The following is a 20882-nucleotide window of genomic DNA, read 5'->3' as shown; positions in this document are numbered from 1 at the left end:
AATTAGATATAGGGCTGACAGAAAAAGGCTTTCTATGACAGATCATCAGGCACTACGACAAACGGCAAAGGCAATTTACTATCGAAAAGGGGATTAAGAAACAAGAGGATAATTGTTGCAGTTAATAAAAAAAATTACCAAGAAAAATTATGATTTACGAACTTTATTTTCCAACTACGGTACGCCTTGCTAGAACCTTTTAAGTAACAGACAAAAGTTTATGAGCAGAGAAATGAGTTTGATAACGACATAAAATTTCTAGTTTCAAAACAGAAATTCATTTGTGTCGGTTGCGATGGAGAATAGGGCTGCGGCGACAACCTTCGACAGTGAGTAGCGGTGTCAAATAAGTGGGTGGGGTTGGGTAAAAAATGATCCAATCCATATGAATCCATTTAACCTGTTTGATCCATTTGCATGTAATACAAATTTAATAATTCATATCCCACTTGATTTATATTACTAAAATACTTTGATATTTAATCTAATTTAAGAAACTTATATCATATAAATTTTATTTTTATTTTCCTTTGTTTTCTTTATCATGCGCATCTTAGAATGTCCATAGTTCACCAGTTTCAAAGGTAATCGGTGATACGTTTCCAAATTGATCCGATGGACGAGATTTTTTGACTTCATATCCAACGACCCAAATTGTATACGGGAGTCGTCGCATAAAATAACATTTCGGACCTTAGAGTTTTCCTTAAAAAAAAAAAAAAAAAAAAGTAGGAGGTTATTATGAATTGTGATATAATTATCGGGTTCGTGATGCCGGACTCTTCGAACGCTTGAATATAATTGTCGGGTTTTGGGGACATTAATCATGATTGCCTGTTCTAAAAGGTCTGAATAATTATTCAATCCAGTCCTTAGATTATTATAGTTCTAGATTCTATCTAATCTATGAATTACCTAACCCATAAACTAAATTGAACATGTATTGAAAGTTTAAGAATCATGTTGAACAATTTAAAAGTACATGGATCACACTGCACGTTAGACTAAAGTTCATGGATCACATTGAATCAATTAAAATTTAAGGGACATCACTGTATATTTAGTCGAAATTTAGAGACTATTTATCTCATTTTTCCAAAAGAAAATAGTACAAATAACAAGTCATAGCTCAGGCAACACATGTACAACATATAATTTGATTAGTTATATAGATCGGGAAAGGAACCTGCTCATGCAAGTACCATAAACCCCCTCATCAGCAGCCGTAACGTTCCTTTCGCTTCCTTCCCTAAAACCCTAGTAGTCCCACGCTCCGTCCGCCATGGGTCGTCGCAAGAGCCACAACCCCACCACCAGCGGCGACCAGAGCTTGAATCAGCAGCAGCAGCCCGCCAAGATCCGGTTCAAGGACGGGGACGGCGACGGCGACGGCCAGGAAAACGCCGCCGGGAGCTCCAACCTCGACGAGGTCATGTGCGACCCCGACGAGTCCACCGCCGTCGCCGATATGACGGTCGACGCCTCCACCCGCGAGGCCAACGAATCGTTCCCCGATGATGCGGGTGACAATCAGACCAGCGCCGATTACTACTTCGATTCCTACTCCCATTTCGGTACGGTTCTGGTTTCGTTTTTGGGCTTTCTTGGAGTATTAATGTTGTTCCGTGATAAAAGTTTCGTTAAGTTTGTTCTTTTCGTTCTTCGTCTTTGGTTCACTGCTACATTATATTAGCATTTGTTGCAGAAGCTTACATTTTTTTTCCTTGTTTTTTTTTTCTTTTTTGCAGGAATTCATGAAGTAAGTGTGCTGCATGTGAATTTGGAGCAGTTTGATATTGGTTTTGATATGTTTTACTGCTAATAGCATTTGTTAATGGCGTCTTCATTTACTGGGATGTTGGTCTACTGGTGGTTTGATTTTCACTTTACATGATACAATTACACGAATTCTATCGCCTTAGTTTTTGGCTATATCTAGTAGTGTTTCGGAAGAAAGATTTCAGAAACTGGGCATGGAAAACATTCTAGTAACAGCTGCATTGTCAATGTATGAAGCACTAATTTTATGTAATGGTTCCGTTGGATATTACCTGTTCTGAGTTGAACAGGGCGGCTTGGTTTTGATAGTTTTGGTAGAGCCTTGATTGCTTGCTCAGTCAGAAAGAGAGGTCGTGAGGTTTGATGGCATGTCATAAATTTCTCCGAAAATACGAGATGTGGTCCACTACTGGGGGGTATTTGTTCTAGTTCATGAAGACCCGCCTATTTTTGAACTCTTCTGCATGTTTCTGCTCTGCTTTTCGGTTATCACCCTCTCGAATTATCCTCCTAGACACGTGTCATACTTTGGGAACGAAGAATTGTCCTTGCGGTGGTCAACCTTACCAATACTGAAGAAGTCCTGCTTTGATTCCTAAGCGTTGCCTCCCCTTCTCACATCTATAAAGGGGATCTCAAACTCTCACATTTGCTTTTTTTATCAACTTAGTAGACTGACATCTCTCTCTGTAGCAATGAGGAGCTGAACATGTCCTTTTTGACTATATTTGTGACACTATACTGTGCCTATGCTTTCACTGCAGGAAATGTTGAAGGACATAGTAAGAACGAAGACATATCAAAACGTCATTTACCAAAACAAGTTTCTATTTAAAAACAAAGTAGTTCTTGATGTGGGAGCTGGGACTGGAATACTGTCCTTATTTTGTGCCAAAGCCGGGGCGCAACATGTTTATGCGGTGTGTTTTTATTTTGCTCGTTCCTTGTCTTCCTGATCTGCTCCTGCTATATTCCTTCTCAATGTTGACTTTCTGTCTATAAGTTTGATAAATATTGTTGTTTGACTCTTTTTGTAGGTTGAGTGCTCCCATATGGCTGACACGGCGAAGGAGATTGTGGAATCGAATGGTTTTTCAAATGGTAAGATGCCTTGATTAGTCTGATTTTGTGTCTTTGGATTCTTGTAGTATCTTTGCTACTGAATTTCTTTTCTCTATTCATGTTTGTTCCGTTATTTGCAGTTATAACAGTTTTGAAGGGGAAAGTCGAAGAAATTGATCTTCCTGTCGCAAAAGTTGACATAATCATTTCTGAATGGATGGGATATTTCTTGTTGTTTGAGAACATGTTGAATACTGTCCTGTATGCTCGTGACAAATGGCTTGTAAGTTGCTTGTCTTGCTTCTCGATGCAAATGCTTTTCAGAGACTGTAGGTTTTTTATTATGTTTTCTCTTATGTTTCTGCTTGAAAAGTACTGCATGTGAACTGCGAAATATGAAGATTCAAACACCAGCAAGTTTGGCATCTAACTGGGTCATTTTTCCCCTAATTATTTTTCTTCATAAATAAAGAGAAATTTGCTATAAGGTACCAAAAGGTTGTTCTCTCCTAATCAAATTGGTTGTGTAAGTTTTGGTACTTCCTTTTGTTCCTTTGGCCAAACTATTTCTAGTTGAGAGATTGCAGGTCTATTGTATTAATGAGGAAATGCAACAGGCTGAAATCGTGGTTGGTCATTCATAATTGCCATGGTGTTTCTTTCTGTTTGTGTGAAGTTGGTGAAGTGGGGGTGACTTACTGCTTCACAAACAATTTATTCACCATTCTTAGTTCAAAGGTGCAGCATTGTACAAAAGTTTGTTTTGATTAAAAGAAAACAAGATATTAAATTTATAACCTTGCATGTGCTGCTCGTTCTTGGACTTCCTAATGGGGTTACATGCCTGTCTTAAATGATAAATTAGTATGTCTCCTTTACTGAAATTTCCATAGCAGACCTTGCAAATTTTACCTTTATTTTCCATTAATGTCTTTGTTTGGTTAGAATACCTCTGGTTGCCCACTTGCCATGTTTCACTGTTATTCTTTTAGGCTTATGTTATGGTAGTTTGCCTGTTTAGTTGCTATATTGTTTTTGCGTAGCTCTTCCACGGGTTTGTGACTTTGCGCAATTCATCAGGCATCATCTTTCTTCCCTCACAGGTCAATGATGGAGTTGTTCTACCTGACAAGGCTTCACTCTACTTAACAGCCATTGAGGATGCTGAGTACAAAGAAGACAAGATTGAATGTGAGTTTAGCTTCTTGCTATTGGACCTTTTGAATATTATTTGCAAAGTCTTTTTCCCGCCCAACAGTTAAACTCTACACCCGCTATTATGTGTTTCTCTAATTTGGCGTTATTATGCAATTATAGTTTGGAACAACGTGTATGGGTTTGATATGAGTTGCATCAAGAAGCAAGCCATGACGGAACCTCTAGTTGACACAGTTGACCAGAATCAACTTGTTACACAATGCCAGCTACTTAAGGTGAGAATTCCTGGCACTCAGTTGAATTCATAGTATTCATACCATGCAGCCCAAGACCCAGTGGGCTTGCACACTTATCAGACAATAGGATCTCTTCTCTCAATTCGTTTCTCATCAATGTTAACAAGATTTTTTTTCATACATTGGTTGCTTTCCTTTCCCAGACAATGGATATTTCAAAGATGACTCCCGGAGATGCTTCCTTTACAGCTCCATTTAAGCTAGTGGCAGAACGCGACGATTACATCCATGCTCTAGTAGCATACTTCGATGTGTCATTTACCAAATGTCATAAGTTGACAGGCTTCTCTACTGGTATGTAATTTTTTCCTTGGGTGGCTATGCCTCTCTTTAGCTGCCTGGATTTAAATTGTGTTTGTTTAAACTAAATGACTTCTGAGCTTTGATGCATCTTCTTTTTTCTCAAGATGACACTATTTAAAGAACTTTTTCATTCTGGCCTTTGTTATTTCTTTTTTTTTTTTTTTTTTTTGTGAACATTCGGGCCTTTGTTTATTCAATGGGGAAAAAGGCAGTTGCATAAAACACCTTAGAGTGGAAATGTATATGATAGTTAAATAATTTACGGAATTTTTGCCAAGTCATCGGGGGCACCATCAGGTGTCACAATGAACGGCCGTTTGAGTGATGTAATAAAATGCTGAGGTGGCTCTGTTTAGTCTGTTTTATCCATTGCATCCATGTGCAGGGCCTCGATCGCGGGCTACGCATTGGAAGCAAACGGTCTTGTACTTGGAAGATGTGCTGACTATATGTGAAGGTGAGGCATTGGTTGGGAGCATGACTGTGGCACCAAACAAGAAGAATCCTCGTGATGTGGATATAAAGGTCAAATACTCGCTGAATGGTAGACGTTGCACGGTCTCCAGAATCCAATACTATAAGATGCGATGACCAGGTAATTATTATGGCATCTTTTTCTTCTTCCGCAATTTTCAAAGCTGCAATTGCTAAAGTTCATGCATGTCAAATGTATGGAAGATGAGGCAATCGTCGAGGGCTTGTTTATTTTTCACTCCGACATGGCATCTTTGTTTGTATCACTAAGTTATTCTTTCCTGACATTCGGAAGTTCTTAAGAGCTTCAAATCATTATCCAGTGCTGAGAAAATGCTTTTTTTGAGGAGCAATCCTTCTTGTCTGCCTCTCTGCACCTCTTATTAGTGTCTAGGCACTGTACTTAAGCCATCTTCTGAACTACTGCAGCACTCAGCCCAGATAAGGTCAGTCGAGTTGCATTTGTCTTTTCGATGCATGCCGTGTCTGAATTCTCATGATTGAGAGTCCAAAGTCAGTTTTCTTACCACATCTATCCTATTTAAGAAGGCTATGATGTTCTAGAATAGCAAAAAGCAAACTTCTTCTCGAGGAAAATGAGAAGTTCCTTGACATCGCGTTTTGGTGTTCGCTGTTCTTTCCGCACGTTACAAGCCGGTCTACCGAGAATACTATGAATTGCAAAATCCTAGCGACTAAAAACTTCTGCAGGCGTCAACTCTCAGATGTTTAGAATAGAGTGATCGGACTGCTTGAGACTAGCATTTCATGTTGATCTTGATGACTAAAGGTCACTCGAACCCAATGCCGACTAAATTTAAAATCGGAACGAGCTGACATGTTTTTACCAAAACAAGTTCAGGTTGACAAGCTTGATCGAACTGCACAAAACAAGATCGAATTGAAACAGGTTTTTGCATATGCCTCTCGAGCAAAATTTGAAATGGCAGTAGATTCTTCAATCTAAGCAACGAGGAAAAGTGAACTTCTCTGAGATCAAGTACGGAAAGGAAATTGAAACCACAATGTTGAAATGAAGGGAATTTTAAACTACGAGCAGTGAATTTGAAGGAAACTAAAGAGAAAACGCCTGAACAAAAGATGCAATGTAAGGGAAAGACTGAAAGGAACAAAGCACTGATGTTCATTGTTCACCATGGAACGGCAAGTTCGACCCACAAATTACAACTGAAACTGAAAGCCATTGCATAAAAGATGAATTCTGGGTCGATGTTCCGGCAGAGTTTTTGGCATAATTGAGCGGTCCTCATCTTTCCCTTGATGGTTTGGATGGTCTCCGGATCGAACTCCGGTGCTTGACCATCCCTCAAGCTAGCGGGCATGTCTCTAGCAACGCTAGTGGTACTCTTCTCGGCCTCAGATCACCACTGATATTTGCGCCCGATGTTCATCGAAATTAATACGCTGGAAGTCTTGAAAGCTATTGAGCAAGTTCCATTTAGTGCCGACACTTTAGAAAAATGTGATCGAGTCCTACTAATCACCCCATTAGCATAATCAAGTGATTCAATTAACGCCGTCCAAATTGAGCGGTGGAGAATGCCGATAGGGCCGTTTTTTAATATTTGCCTAGGCCAAGCGGGCCGATATGGCTCCTACCCGAGCCATGTTAACCACATCAGGACAAAGCAGCTACAAAATTATTTCAGAGAAAGGTAAAAACTGAAGAATAAAAAAAAAAGTGGGGGGCAAAACAGAACAGAATCGGTAGATTTCTTGTACGTGCGTAATATTTTTTTTTTCTTTGTAGGTTTCGGGCCGGACTGAGTCTCCGACGGCTCGGACCGGCCCGAACTTTGAAAAATTAGGGCCGGCCCAGGTAACCCTGGCTCGAAAAAATCAGTCAGGCCGGGTCCGGGTTTTCGGGCTAGCAAATTTATTTGCACTTCTCTACGCTCCCCATTCACGAGAATCACGACAGTCAATACGACGTTGGACACGCTCCTTCCGATTTAGGGTTTAGGGTTTTCTCTCTCTCTCCTCCTACTTCGAGCTGATATTTGATCGTCGGAGGAGGAATTCTCCATCAATCTTTAGTCCTCGATCATGGAACTGCTAAAAAACGATGCTCTCGAACTATCAAGACCTGGTCTTCTCGTTGGCGAAAGCTTCAATCTCGTTTTGAAGCAGGCAATTGAGGACCTTTTAGCCGAAATCCGCAGAGAAACCCCCAACACTACCTGCTTCATCGATCCATTTTACCAATTGATGCAATCCAGATCGGATCCACCTCTCGTCTCCGTCTGGGTCTACGCTGCATTGACCTTTCGCGGCCGCAATTACGCAAAGGACGACGCTCTTGATCGCGTGGCGGCCGCGAAAGACTTGTTTCTGCTAATCAAGGCGTGCTCTTCTTCTTGTAGTCGTCTAAAGAGCATATCACTGCTCGCGCCGGTGATGTTTCGAATCTGTGAGATTGTTTCTGAGTTGTTTGCGAGGGGCTTGTCGTCTAAGAGAGACAAAAGGGCCGTGAGAGAGGTCAAGTCCTTGGTTGATACGGTTCTTGGATATTTAAGCATTTGCAGTTGCGAGGGTTCTTATGAGGGAGGCGATTCAGAGATGAGCACGGTTTTTGCGGATTTAGTCAGGGTTTGGTTGGGGTCAGGGGAGAACTCGGAGAGATTTTTTCCGCTTTTGACTGATGACATAAGTAGAGCTCTCATACGGGGAGGTTGCGGGGTTAATTACTTGGCTGGGGCAGTTATTGCGGAGGCGTTTTTGTTGAAAATGTGCTTGAAACTTCACGTCAAAGGAGTCAACAGGTCGGAATTGGAGAAGGAGTTGAGGAGTTGGGCTGTTGCTTCGATAACTGGTTTTCGGAACTCTTACTTTTTTGGTTAGTGTTGCCTTTGTTTGTGTCTGAGATGTGAGTTTGCTTGTCTCATGGTTGAATCGGCGTTTTAGTGGTCAACCGAGTTTACAGAATGTCCAATAATGACTCTCTCATTGAGTACAAGCAGATTTGTCCTGGAAATGTAATTTGTGAGCATCTCCTAATAAAGTCAATCCTTGAACCTGATAGACTAAGTGCCTTCTTTTGTGGAAGGGATAATTCGTTGCTATGATCTCGTTTGTTGTCATTTAGTTTCACTTTCACTTGTAAATTTTCATCATTTGCTTGCAAACTAACAAGTCCTGTATTCTTGACCAGAGACTCTCGTTAGGATGCTTATCCAGACTACTTTACCTGGCGCCTCCTTTTTGGTGAGCATTGTTTTCACTTGAGAGCGCATTTTGATTTTGTTATATGTTTATTAGAGCCTAAAAAAACTGAGGTCATATATAGGGATATTCCAAGTCCGGTATTGAGGTGATATCTACAATGTGAAGCCAGCTGCAGTTCAGCTATATTTTCTTCCTAGAGAAATTTGCTTTCTGATTTCAATTTTCATTTGGCCAGGGGTCAGAGGATCAAGCTTTACTTAGGAAAGTCCTATATGATGCGATTATACTGGTGGAGTACTCTTTCCTTGATCATGAGGGAATAGCTGATTTGGCCACTGAACATGTTAAGAATCTTTTGATGACAAGACTGATCGTTGCTTATGAAGCCATGGAGTATTTCAGGTACTGACTCTTTGATGGTGTTTGTTTGGATTTTGGTGTAGTTGCCTCTTGCATCTCATGTTATGATTTGTTGTAGGGAGCATGGGGACCAAACTCTAGCCATCTGTTACATAAATGCCTTCTCTAGTTCTGCTCTGCCTTCACAAATAATGAAACTGGCGAGGAGAGAGATTGGTGTGGAACTTAAGGCAAGTGGATCAGCAGGTTCATCACCTAGAGCTCTCATAAGTAAGTAACTCTATTATTCTGACATGGTTGTGTTCTGTTCATTTTTGTATCATGAAGTGCCAAACGTGCATGAGCCCTTAATTTTGTTTTTTGTTTTTCCTTTTTTTTCTGTCCAGAGTGGTTATTGGAACTTGAGGATCGAGGATTGAGGTTCTTCAGTGATAGCTTGTTGAAGTGCCGTGCTAAATTGGTCTTCGATGTTTCTGTTGCAAATGAGAATCCGGTTTTGGAGTTGGAGGATAAGAAACAGGAAGATGACGTTCTCTTCTACATTGATAACAAGGGGGAGGAGAAAGATGTAGATGAAGATGGAGAGGGCAAAGACATAGATGAATCAATGACCGCAGCATTTATAGCAGCTGCACATTCGATGGAGATGACTGAAAATGAAGGTAAAAAGAGGAAACAAAGAAAAGGGGTTGGGAAGGAAAAACGGATCAAGTTTCTTACGTATGAGCTTGCCGAGAATGCTGATTTGCAAGGAGAGAGGTCCAAGGGGTTTGGTGGTGATGGCGTAGGCAGCACAAGTGAAGTTGATAATCCAAGTTCAGATGAAGATGAGTAAATCGTGAGTCCATAAGGAAGAAACATGAAGTATGTTGATAACCTATACCTGCTAATTGCTTCTGTGGCGAAAGACTCTTGCTGAATTTTTGGTATGATCCAGGTGTCTGGAGATTGATAATCCAGAGCTAACACAAGAAGCTGGTGAATATGTTTCAGTGTTGTTGCCCATGTTTTAGTTCGCGGTGTGCAAAACACATGTTCACATCTCCAAATCATATAGAAAAATTTTGTAGTTCTCCAGTGTCGTCGTTCTGCGTAGAGTAGTTCGTCAATGCTAGTTAAGCTCACTAGAGAGTTGAAAGTTCTTTTCATTTTGGGTCCTCAGATGATATGATGTCTATATGATGTCCCCCAGTGTAAAATTCGAGAGAAATAATGTTGTACGAGACCGTCTTAATTACATCTGCAGTAATGCCAATGCATTTTAGAAGTTATGCATGAATTCCCATTGTCCAGCAGGTTGCACGGATGGTTTTTTCCTCATTCGCGAGATTTTGCAGTCTCTGGAAAATGCAAGTGTTCATAATGTTTGGTTCTGGAAGAGCAATCAGTGTGGCATATATGTGGGTATCTGGTGAGGTGAGGCTTTCAGGCAACAAATGGAACCCTGGAAACCTGGGAAGTGAAATCGCCAAACTATTTTCAGACTTGTGATGTCATGAACAATAAGCATGCAATAGAACATGCTGGGTCTTGAAAGATCAAATTATGACGAACAAGGCCCAACATGCTCATAGGATCTTGAAAGGTGATCGATGTTGATGTTTGTGAATGGATAGCCTCGCCTCAAGCTGCAAAAAGGAGGGGTTCATGTTTATTAGTTGCTGATGAGTAGAAAGAACAATGTGATGTTGGGGAATGAGCTTTGATTGGGGGATAGGCCATGGTGAGTCATGGATTCAGATATACGGCAAGCAAAAACACATTCGTTGCTTCAGCCGTCAATCAAGTACTCAAAAAGACAAGACCGAAAGGCCAGAATGTTAGGTTAGGAGGGCCATTTGGCACCATTGACAGACAGACAGATTAGCAATGAATGAATATGATTTGCTCTGTCCCAAACCAGTGCATTAATCATGATGTCCTGACCTGTCTTTTGCTTGAGTCACCAGCTATATATTGTAAAGATTACCTTACCGATAAAAACAAAAGAAGGATTTGCAGTTAAAAACAAAGTATTAGGAACGAGGGTCGCCATTTAAAAGGTGTTATTTACAAGATTAAGAATTATGTAGTTTTCTCAAAATTGAAAATGGAAATCTTGTGCAAACCCGAATAATCAATTTTTTTTTTATGCTATCCGTAATTACTATGACCGTGATATTGATTTCTTGATGCAAGCCCAGTTCATAGGACGTTTGCTCTTTTTGGGCAAATCCTCGTGTGGCCACGTCACGGGTTGACCTGTAAATTTGACCTTGGACTTGACCGTGGTTTGACAGTGGTTGAAGACAGGTTTATTTTCGGCAAATCCCATTTTTGTGCTGCTTCTTCCACCAACCTCTCCTTCTCTGTCACACAGAAGAAATAGAGAGAGAGAGAGAGAGAGAGAGAGAGAGAGGGATCGTCAGGTCGAGTATAAAACCCGAAGCAAGTCGATGCATTGAAGAAGAAGCAGCAGCTCGAGAGAGAGAGAGAGAGCGCGAGGGAATTTCGGTTCTTGTGGGGGCTTTTGCAGGTGCATGGAAGCCTCGGCCATGCGCGAATCTGATGATTCCGTCTTCGTCGACGTGGAGAAGATCCCTCTCGGTGGGAAGGTTCGCTTCATTAATCTCTCCCTCCTGTTATCTTGCCCCAATTTTTTTTTTTTTTAAATTTTGCCGCCGTTGTTGGCTGCATTTGGAAGGGTTTCTGTCGTATTCTGTCGAGAATGCTGATGATGGACTACGTCGAATGAGGATAAAAGAACTAGATTTCACAGCATTAGGAATTCGACTAGGGAATACAGGATCAGAGGGAATGGAAGTGGGGGAGATTGAGCGGTGTTCGACAAATGATTTCTTAACGAGTCGCGAAATTTTGCATTTTGGGTTCGCGGCCTAGGGAAATTGGGTCTGCAAATTTCTGTAATTTAAGTCATTTTGGCTTTTCAAACGAGGGGAGTTGTAGGGGAGGCCTATTAGGTGAATTAGTTGACGAGTTTGAAGAGAGCTTGAATATAAGATTTCCTGGAAAAAAAAAAATGAGCTTGTACAATGGCTGACTTTTTGGTTTTCTACTTGATTGTTATATAGCATCGTTGTAAAGCTCTTTCTTTCAACTTTTGTTTTAGGAACATCTTATACGCACTGGCCGTGGTCCTGTATCTGTAATTGTCTATGGAGAGCATGACAAGCCAGCCCTCATAACTTATCCGGATATAGCCCTGAACTGTAAGTGCAATTTTCTTCAGATCTTGGCTTCGGTTGATTCGTGATTTTGGCCTCTACATCTTGTTATCTTGTGATGCTTGACCGTAGCTTTAGTCAAGTACTTCCTCTTGTTGAGATTTAAGGCAGTTATGAACACATCCATTGGCATTTTTTAGATCTGTAATAAAGGAAGGGAAAAGTTCAGCATGTTCCAGGGTCATTTCTTTGGTGGTTTGTCATCTTCTGCAAAATTCTGTTTGTCACCTGTGTAAATTTTGCTGTACCTGGACAATGTCTTTGACTCAATTCCTGTTTTGTTAATCTCTTAACTAGTAGTGACAGGCCGGCAACCTTTTCTTGGCCAATTTGAAATGTTTGAAAACGCTGCCTAGGGCAGGTGATATTCTGCAATCTCATTCTTTCCTTATCTCAGATGTTTCTTGCTTCCAAGGATTATTCTTCTGCCCCGAAGCATCTTCTTTGCTGCTCCACAACTTCTGTGTTTACCACATAAGCCCACTTGGACATGAGGTCAGTGATTGGTTAACCAAAGAGCCTTTGCTGATATTGAATTTGTTTCTTTCTGAGTTATTTTATGATGTCATACTCTAGAGCTACCGGGCACTATTGTTCACGAGTTTATTTTCTGGCACTCTGTTAAGAGATCTTACAGTTGGGAGCTGCAGCAATATGTCACGACAATCCAGTGCTCTCTGTCGATGATTTAGCGGATCAAATACTTGAGATTCTCAACTATTTTGGGTAATTATGGTGCTACCACTTTGTGTTGCTTTGTTCAACTAATGACATGAAAAACCTGTCAGTGGTTGGTTTCATTGCTGCTTGGATACTGCTGCTCATTAGGAGAGGACTAGAAATAGTATTTGAATTTCTCTACTGAATTTCCTTTTCTGAGACAGAGTAACTTACTGATTGGATACTTTCTCTTCTTGTCTAGGCTTGGCACAGTTATGTGCATGGGTGCATTGGCTGGTGCTTACATTCTCACTTTATTTGCGGTATGTACTTGGAGATCATAAAATTTTTGCTCAGGGTTGTTTTTAACATTAATTAACCTAGACTTTTGCGCTTGAAATAGATGAAGTACAGGGAACGTGTTCTTGGTTTGATACTTATATCTCCTTTTTCCGGACACCCCTCCTGGTCTGAATGGTTTGGCAATAAGGTATTTTACCTGATCTTGTTATCAAAACTGTTTCTACAATGAGAGAATGGCGTTCCTTAAGCTTAGGCTGCATTTTTTAGGTGATGTCACATCTTCTTCATTACTATGGAATGTGCAACTTGCTAAAGGACTACTTGCTGAAACGCTACTTCAGTAAGGTATGGCGTGCTTCTTCTTTCCAAAAATCTCTTCGCTTTCGCTTATCGACTATTTTTCAATAATATTTCTGGTTCTAACAGGAAGTTCGTGGCGATGCACATGTTCCTGAATCTGACATAGCTCAGGCTTGCAGAAGAGTGAGTACTCGCTGGCTTTTTGCTTCACACTGTTCAATTGTTGTACATTATATGGAAGTGAATGGGGTTGTCACATGATCCAAATTTTTAACAGTTGCTAAATGAGAGGAAAAGTACAAATGTTTTGAGATATCTTCAAGCCATTAACAGGTAAACACCGGAAAATCTCTCTTTGGTATGATCTTGGATGTCTAGGACATGCTTTTAACTGCTTCCAGGTTTGCTACTTCTAGGAGGCATGATCTTACCAAACGCCTGAAGAAACTGAGCTGCCGCACTCTTGTATTTGTTGGAGACCATTCTCCTTTCTACGAGGAGGCTCTTCACATGACATCTAAGATTGATAAAAGATATTGTGCTCTTGTTGAGGTAACTATTTCTCCTTTCTCTACAAATTACTATGTCCGTATCTGGCATTGTAGATTTTTAAGAATAATTAGCTCAACGATATTGTTACCTTTCTTGGCAATTCAATAATTGTCTTAACTTGTTATACTTAAGATTTCTGGTGCAAGTATACCTGGTTATTAGTTTTTGAGATTCCGACTGGCCAATAAATGAGGATGCTATTTACACTGACAATCTAAACTTGTCAATCTCATTGTCGAATCGTGCAAATCATGCAGTCATGGTAATGTCACTACTAGAGCACTGATTGTTAAAAGATTCGGTTGTATCCTGCAGGTCCAGGCCTGTGGATCAATGGTGACAGAAGAGCAGCCTTATGCAATGGTAGTTCCTATGGAGAATTTTCTCAAAGCATATGGGCTATATAGGCCATCTCTGTTCAGTAGTAGCCCGAGAAGCCCGCTCAGCCCTTCTTGCTCCTACCCGGAACTTCTCTATCCCGAAAAAATGGGCTTGAAGCTCAAACCGATAAGAACAAAACTTGCATCAAAATAGAAGCCAAGGTTGGTGGGTGGAGTCCAAGCAAAAACTTGAAGGCACTATAGCGAATCTGTTCATCAATCTTATTTCTTGCTTAGTCATTTGGTTATGTAAGAAAGGTTAGAAGCTGCTAAAAGGGGGTTAGATAGATAGGAGAGGAATTTTTGTGGGTACATAGGGAGGATTCTTTGTATTCATTCATTCGTAGTGCACCATAATTGGATCATACCAGACCTATCTGTAAATGCACCAAGGGGCAAAAGTTCGATCCTTGACAAGCAAATAAACATGGACAGGAACACATATCATGCAGTTCTGCTTCTCAAAAACTCTCTCTCTCTCTCTCTCTCTCTCTCTCTCTCTCTCTCCTAATGTGCTTGGGCATGTACTGTTTCGCGTTCCTGACCTGTGAACTTGAATTCTGATCAAGTTATATGTGTGACCTTCATTTTGAATCTTGTCAGACTTTACCTGGTATCGCGAACTTTCTAATATAGCTATGATAATTGATAAGTACGTTTTGAAAGTTCAACTACCCTCTTCCTTTTATCCGAATCGAATTGAACTGGTTGAAAGTTTAACTACATTTTGAAGCCGGGACACTGATTCAGCATGAAACATAAGAAGAAAATCTTTCGGTGCTGCTGGATCTTCCTGAAGATCATCATCAACAACATGTCGTAGTTCTTAATTGAATCATTCAGGATAAGCAGCATGACTGAAATATTTCCAAGGTAACTGTTATCTTTTTCACGTTTGATGCCTTTTCCTTTTTATGGAGAGAAAAGATGTAAACTTACATTCTCAGATGCAGAATGCATCATCCTTGCATCGTCGATGTGAGCGGTCTGCTTAAACTATCCTCATTTACTCATTTTTCACCTGTCAGCCTCCTTTAGTTTTCCTTGCCCGTTCAATGTTATCCAAAGGCAACCTTGTAAGTAGGAGAAGCAATTAACCTGAGAAGCCAGGTTGATCGATGATTGACCAGAATTATTCGCCCCCGATGTTGCATTTATGCAGAGCTTTCTGTCTAGTACAAACTTGATTCTAAAGACTACAAATTGAAGTATAGAAGGCTAAGAGAACTAAAGAATTTAAGCTGTCATCTAAGGCAGACCGGTATGAAAAACTAAAGATGTCACAACTATTTCTGACAACTAAATGGCGTGTTAGTATGCTTGATTTTCACACTTCCCTTTGTCAAAGTCAGCTTAGTTGTTACGGCATCCTTTGCATGTACAAGCTCCTAAAGACTGGAAAAGAAAATGAATGTTGGTACACTTGAGCATCATCTCAACAATGGAAGTTGCTTGATTCCAGATATTGACAGCATGAAAACTAAGAAAGCCATAGAAGGGCCATGCGAAGCGCCAGGGCCATGGTGGGGGAGGTTCTTCTCGAACGGGCTACTCCCTGATCTTTGGACCAAAGAAACTTGGGTCGGTTCGCCGCCCCATTCTTTGAAAATGACCAACAGATTGCCTGTGGGATTGAGCCATGATCTCGGAACGTGGTACCTGAAAGTCGAGAGCGTGAAACGGATGTTCATCTTAAACAGAAGAACCATACAGAAAAAAAAGTGTAGTTTCAACATTTTCTCACCATCTTTGAGAAGCCTCTCCACAATTACTCCGGCAATTGTTCTCGTCAAAGGTTCCCGCGTAACTGCAGGCGCCGTAAGTGCCATGAGCTGTATAAGCAGGCCAGTGGCGTCCGATGCTCTGACCATTTATCCATATCTGACCCTTCCCCATGCCGTTCATGTCCAAGGCTAATGGAGCAATTCCTCCGGGGGCATCGAAAGTTGTCTGCAGACAAAGCATGAACTGATTTTTATAGTGGAACCGGACTTAAAGTCATCATTTAGTGAAATTTTTGGAGGTAAATCTTCACCTTGTACCAGATCAGGGGCTGATTTTGGACCATCGTCGAACCTCCAGTCCATTCAACTGAGGAACTGCTGATCGGCGTGTGAAGACCCAGAGCTTCGCCCTTCAGACCGACCTATTCCCAGAACCTACTGTTTAGGTTCTGATGATTTTGTGTAGCAAGATTATTCTTAGTGTCCCATGTCATACAGTATCCAAGTCATGTCCAAGAGACTAATAACTTCCCACACATTATAGAAGTGAATCATAGCAGCAACAATTATCCATACAAGAACTTGATTATCAAGACTAATAAACCATCGATTGCATTCAGCAGAAACTATCCTTTTTCTTATTTGACAACTCCGAGATTTTGATTCACATTTTCAACTTTTTTTTTTTTTTTGTAATGACGATGAATGTATGCTGATACGGTCTCTTTAATTGCTGGAAATTATTGGTTTAGAAAGCTAAGGAAGAACAAAGGAGCAGTGCACAAACTAAAAGATACCTTGCAAGACCATTTTCATTTCGACAAGTCCCATTTTCCAGAATTCATACCCTCTAACGTGATCGGCCCGAGAACCCCGGCATTCCATGTCTCAAAGTGCAAGCCAATATTCTGAACATTTTGAAACAGAAGAGACAATGCTCTTTGTCAAAATGTATTTGTCCATCTTAAGAATGTCATCTGTTACTGAGAACAATCTGGGAATGGATAACTGACCGGAAGCCCGACAGCTACACTTAACAGCGACACCTTGTTGATGCTGGCCGTCAGCTTCACTTTATCACTGTATGTTAATCTCGGGTTCCCTAGTCCCCTGTATACTGACCCTGTAGTACAGCCAGATGATCGATAGAACATAATCTTTAAGTTGAGATTTCGAGGGCTAAAAGGATATTACAATTTCAGACCTGAGACAGAAATTGATCTACCTGCTTGTTGACCATTCACAAAAACATAAAGGGCATGTCCCGCTGATGATACGGTGAGAACCGGATATTGCCCATTCGTTAGAAATACTTCGTCTTCACTCAATGTGAAGCTGAATGAGCAAGAACATCAGAGGAAAACTGTAAGCACACGACATTTCGAGATCCAAACTTCAATAATGTTCATGAGATGTAACAGTGGGGAAGCAAGCACCACTCACTCGATCGCATACCACAGATAGTCTGAAACATCTCTAGTGACACTAATTTGCTCTGGTAGTGCTTCATTTGTTGCTCCTTCCTCGCCAAAAGAAAAAGTTCCTTCTCTATACGATTGCCAAGGGAATGCGCTTTTTATGGGCGCCATTTGGACAGGAGAACTCTCTGCTCGAACCTGCAGAGGAGTCGATGGCACCATGTCAACCTCAACATCAATCACTACAAGAAGGATTTTGTGCTACATCTGCAAGCGGCAAAGGCAAGATGTTCCTTGCAGTGAATCTTTTTCTGGGCGCAGATTTTTAAAATGCTTCTAAATCTTCCAAGATACATCTTTAGATGGACTTGGTGATTTGTCGTGGACGGTAACAAGACATGTTCCATTGGAAAAGGCTAGCGTGAGATGTTCAAGAAAGTCTTCTCCTTACCGCGGCGGTGTTGTAGACATCAGTTTGGCAGTCAGGAAGAATGCTGATGGACCACGGTGGCAAGTCGTATCGCCCATTTCGGAAAGTGACCTTCACGGAATACCGCGTGTCGTAGTTCGCCAGAAAGGCTGCACAAGCCCCAGATCTGGATTCGAACACGTGAGCCTAGAAACCAAAATCTGATGGCTAAATTTATTTCCACATCGGAAAACACGTCAGTGTTGGGTAAAAATTAAAGGGGGCTGAGAAACCAAACCTCTTGTTTACTTCCGAGTGATGACACTGCAGAATCAGCAGCAAATAGAGCTGATTCGCTTTGCTTTATGGCTTGATGCAAATCTCTCAAGTGACTCCATTTCGGTTCCCGCAGCGAACCTGGGACAATATTGTGAGTTCTGATGTCAGGAGGATAACCTGATGACTGTCATCCAACTATATCATGAATTACTCCTAGTCCTAGGTTCAATAGCAACAGCGGTTAACGAGTATGATGTACATTTTGACTTTACTCGATCAAACTTCCGAAAGCGTAACTGGTTTTTCCAATTAGGAGCAGTTATAAACATTCGACGACAAAAGGGAAGCGAGACTTATGATAAACTTAACCTGACCTGCCCTAGGATACCTAATGTATACCCTGTTACAGACCAAATTCATCAATAGGAGCATCGAAATCGTAGCTGGTGGCGATGAAGGGACCCCCAGCTGTCCTGCCAAAGTTGGTTCCTCCATGATACTAGAGAAAAAAAACAAAAAACAATCCAGCAGAAGAAAAGAAACAAATCAGCAGTGATACGGGAGGAGATGAAAAGAAGAAAGTTTCAGTAAAGATCAAAGCAGACAGCTGATCATCTGAAGAAAAAATGCTATGGGATTCAAGATTACCATATAGTAGTTGAAAAACGAACCGCGGTCCTGAATGAACCTTGCGACTGCGAATGCCAAGTCTTCCGCTGGCCTGTGAGGCACCGGTCCCCCGAACCCAGTGTACCTGGAAACAAATTATGATGATCAGCTTCGATACAATGGCAGGAGGAAAATAAAAGGTGCATTGGCCACGGCGACGCACCAGCCGGTCCAGACTTCGGTCCACATCTTGGGTTTACTGTCCGAGTTTGGCTCGAAATTTTCGCAGTAGAAGCCATTGCAAGTGTTGATCTGTGGCGCAACGAACCGACACAGTTCTAAGGACAAGAGAGAACTGTTTCCTAGAAAGCTCCTAGTCCTAGTCTTTTAGGCGACTCGTCCGAGATAAGTCGAGATTTTAACAACTACGATGCCAAGAAAAAATTAAGTCGAGACCCGACGAAACAGAAGGAAAATGCAGACCACAGGATCAGGGGCATCAGCCTGCTTGCACATGACCCAGGGGACACCAGTGCCAAGCCCCACGGCCATATCAGCTGCCCATTTTGTGTATGCCTTGCCTGGTTCACCAATCTCCCACTCCACTATTTCGAACTCATTCTCTATCTGTCCACAGGCCAGACAAATTCCAAAATTATCAGCTCGAAATGAAAAAGTGATAATTGCAGAAATATCCTAAAACTTTCAAAGTTTGCGCATTTAAGCACTTTGAAAACTTCCACATCGTGCATTCAAGTCCTAAAATTCGTAACTTTTTGACCCGCTCATGTCTTTCCACGCACAAATTGCGTTGAAGCTGTAACTTTCGGAAAAAAAATTGAAAATAAAATCCCTTTGTGAGAAACTCATTTTTTTGGACAAATAAACAGACAAATTGTAAGAATTTTCTCACCTGAGACAAAATTATGGGGCCTCCCTGGGCCTGAAACAACTTCTCTGCCTTCATCATGTCGACTATCTTTTGCGGGAAACCTTCCATTGCATCCTTCATTATGTAATTAATCAATATATGTCAAGAGTATTTAAATAGCCTTTTTAAAATAACATGGATTATAAATAATTTACGCTAAAAGGGTATCGCGTAGATTAAAAACCTCTTTCGGACCCCAAAAAAAAAAAAAGATTAAAAACCTCTTAGACCAAGCCAATACAAATTTTCAGAAATGAGTGCAACCACGTAAGACAAGATCCTGCAAATCTTATCTACTTCGACTATTTATCGACTTAGGCTCCGTTCCTTTCGGGAAAAATAAGGTGTTTTCGAAAAATGTTTTCTGAGAAGTCATATATGAAATTTTTCTCGAAAGGAACGGAGCCTTTAGTCTACACGAAATTTTCTTCTTAACAGTTCGTTACGAAGTCGTCTTAGAATGGCCAAACACTAGTCAGACGCTCTCGACGAGGAAACTTCCATTTCTAAACGTTCGAAAATTACGTACAACGCCAAAAGACGAGGCTTTTTCTATCGGGGCACTCAATGAATCAAAGTCCTTTTCAAGCAGCGCGAACCTTGAACGGCTGATTGTCTGTCCTGAAAGCGATTCCGGGGACGTATTTGAGCCACACAGGGAATCCTCTGCATCGCAGAACAGAACAAAAGGAGAACAGGGGATTCATATTCTTGATAACAGGTTGTATAATGTAGAAGAGCAATGGCAGATTATCGTTACCCGAGATTCCACTTGGCACAGACGTAAGGCCTGATCCGGAGATGAACATAAAGACCGGCTTGTTGCACCAGCTTTACGAACCGAACCAGATCGAACCTGTCCTCGAAATAAAACTGCACAAAAAGGGTAAACAAAACAAAACAAAACAGAAGAAGAAAAGAACCAGCTGTGTTAGTTTATAGCAAGTACTTAAATTTAACAGAGGGTGGGAATAAGCTAAATTTATAAATTTACTTCTCCTTGAGAAGGCTCGTGTCCATTCCAGAAAACGTAGGTTTGAATAACATCCAACCCTCCAGCTTTTGCCTTCTGTATAAGATCAGGCCACATCTGAAACCTCCCAAGAACGAAAGGCAAATAAGATTCCCAGCACAATGCCTTACACAGAATCAGAAAGAAACGTAGAGAAAAAAGAGAGGCAAGTCGTGAATTGCATTGGGTAGGTCGGTTACCTCAGGAGTGCTTCTGGGGTAGTGAATGGAGCCGGAGATGAGAATCCTCCTCTGCCCATCTATGACGATGGCTTTTCGGTCGTAAGAAACAGAGCACGACACTGAACGAGCCCACGAGGTCAGAATCAATGCCAGCACCAATCTAGCTCCAATCACAGTACGAAAAGCATGAAACTTTGAACCCATGATGATGATGATGCCTCTTCCTCTGTTTCAGCTTCAGTCAAAAAGCAACGACCTTTTTTATCTTTTCTTTTCCCGAA

The 20882-nt window shown here is 41.2% G+C and overlaps 3 protein-coding genes and 1 pseudogene across 6 annotated transcripts; 3 read left to right on the top strand and 1 right to left on the bottom strand.

The window, feature by feature from the left end:
* Positions 1–1197: 1197 nt before the first annotated feature.
* On the top strand, positions 1198–5425 carry LOC115749104 (probable protein arginine N-methyltransferase 1.2). The gene is made up of 9 exons (XM_030685791.2): positions 1198–1574; positions 1749–1759; positions 2544–2699; positions 2817–2880; positions 2982–3124; positions 3945–4032; positions 4159–4274; positions 4439–4589; positions 4984–5425. Exons 1-9 carry the CDS (start codon positions 1283–1285, stop codon positions 5187–5189), a joined length of 1227 nt encoding a protein of 408 aa, XP_030541651.1. The 5' UTR covers positions 1198–1282; the 3' UTR covers positions 5190–5425.
* A 1581-nt stretch (positions 5426–7006) lies between these two features.
* Positions 7007–9900, top strand: LOC115749100. 2 transcript variants are annotated; one of them, XM_030685789.2, is made up of 6 exons: positions 7008–7929; positions 8245–8297; positions 8494–8660; positions 8737–8888; positions 9005–9456; positions 9556–9900. In XM_030685789.2, exons 1-5 carry the CDS (start codon positions 7140–7142, stop codon positions 9451–9453), a joined length of 1611 nt encoding a protein of 536 aa, XP_030541649.1. In that variant the 5' UTR covers positions 7008–7139; the 3' UTR covers positions 9454–9456; positions 9556–9900. The 2 variants fall into 2 exon arrangements, with proteins under 2 accessions (XP_030541648.1, XP_030541649.1); XM_030685788.2 differs by having other exon boundaries at positions 7007–7929; positions 9005–9900.
* A 1044-nt stretch (positions 9901–10944) lies between these two features.
* On the top strand, positions 10945–14505 carry LOC115749105 (protein NDL1). Of its 3 annotated transcripts, XM_048278298.1 has the most exons (13): positions 10945–11212; positions 11302–11507; positions 11728–11827; positions 11921–12022; positions 12240–12337; positions 12480–12568; positions 12765–12825; positions 12906–12992; positions 13073–13150; positions 13232–13288; positions 13383–13438; positions 13522–13657; positions 13973–14505. In XM_048278298.1, exons 4-13 carry the CDS (start codon positions 12013–12015, stop codon positions 14189–14191), a joined length of 891 nt encoding a protein of 296 aa, XP_048134255.1. In that variant the 5' UTR covers positions 10945–11212; positions 11302–11507; positions 11728–11827; positions 11921–12012; the 3' UTR covers positions 14192–14505. The 3 variants fall into 3 exon arrangements, with proteins under 3 accessions (XP_048134255.1, XP_030541652.1, XP_048134254.1); XM_048278297.1 differs by lacking the exons at positions 11302–11507; positions 11921–12022 and having other exon boundaries at positions 10964–11019; positions 11100–11212; XM_030685792.2 differs by lacking the exons at positions 11302–11507; positions 11921–12022 and having other exon boundaries at positions 10948–11212.
* Positions 14506–15167: 662 nt separating this feature from the next.
* LOC115749099 lies at positions 15168–20865 on the bottom strand (annotated as a pseudogene).
* Between the last annotated feature and the right edge of the window lie 17 nt (positions 20866–20882).

The sequence above is a fragment of the Rhodamnia argentea genome, chromosome 4 (genome assembly GCF_020921035.1).
Source record: "Rhodamnia argentea isolate NSW1041297 chromosome 4, ASM2092103v1, whole genome shotgun sequence".
Classification (NCBI taxonomy): domain Eukaryota; kingdom Viridiplantae; phylum Streptophyta; class Magnoliopsida; order Myrtales; family Myrtaceae; genus Rhodamnia; species Rhodamnia argentea.
The sequence above is the reverse complement of the archived record's forward strand: the minus strand, read 5'-3'. Positions and strand labels throughout refer to the sequence as shown.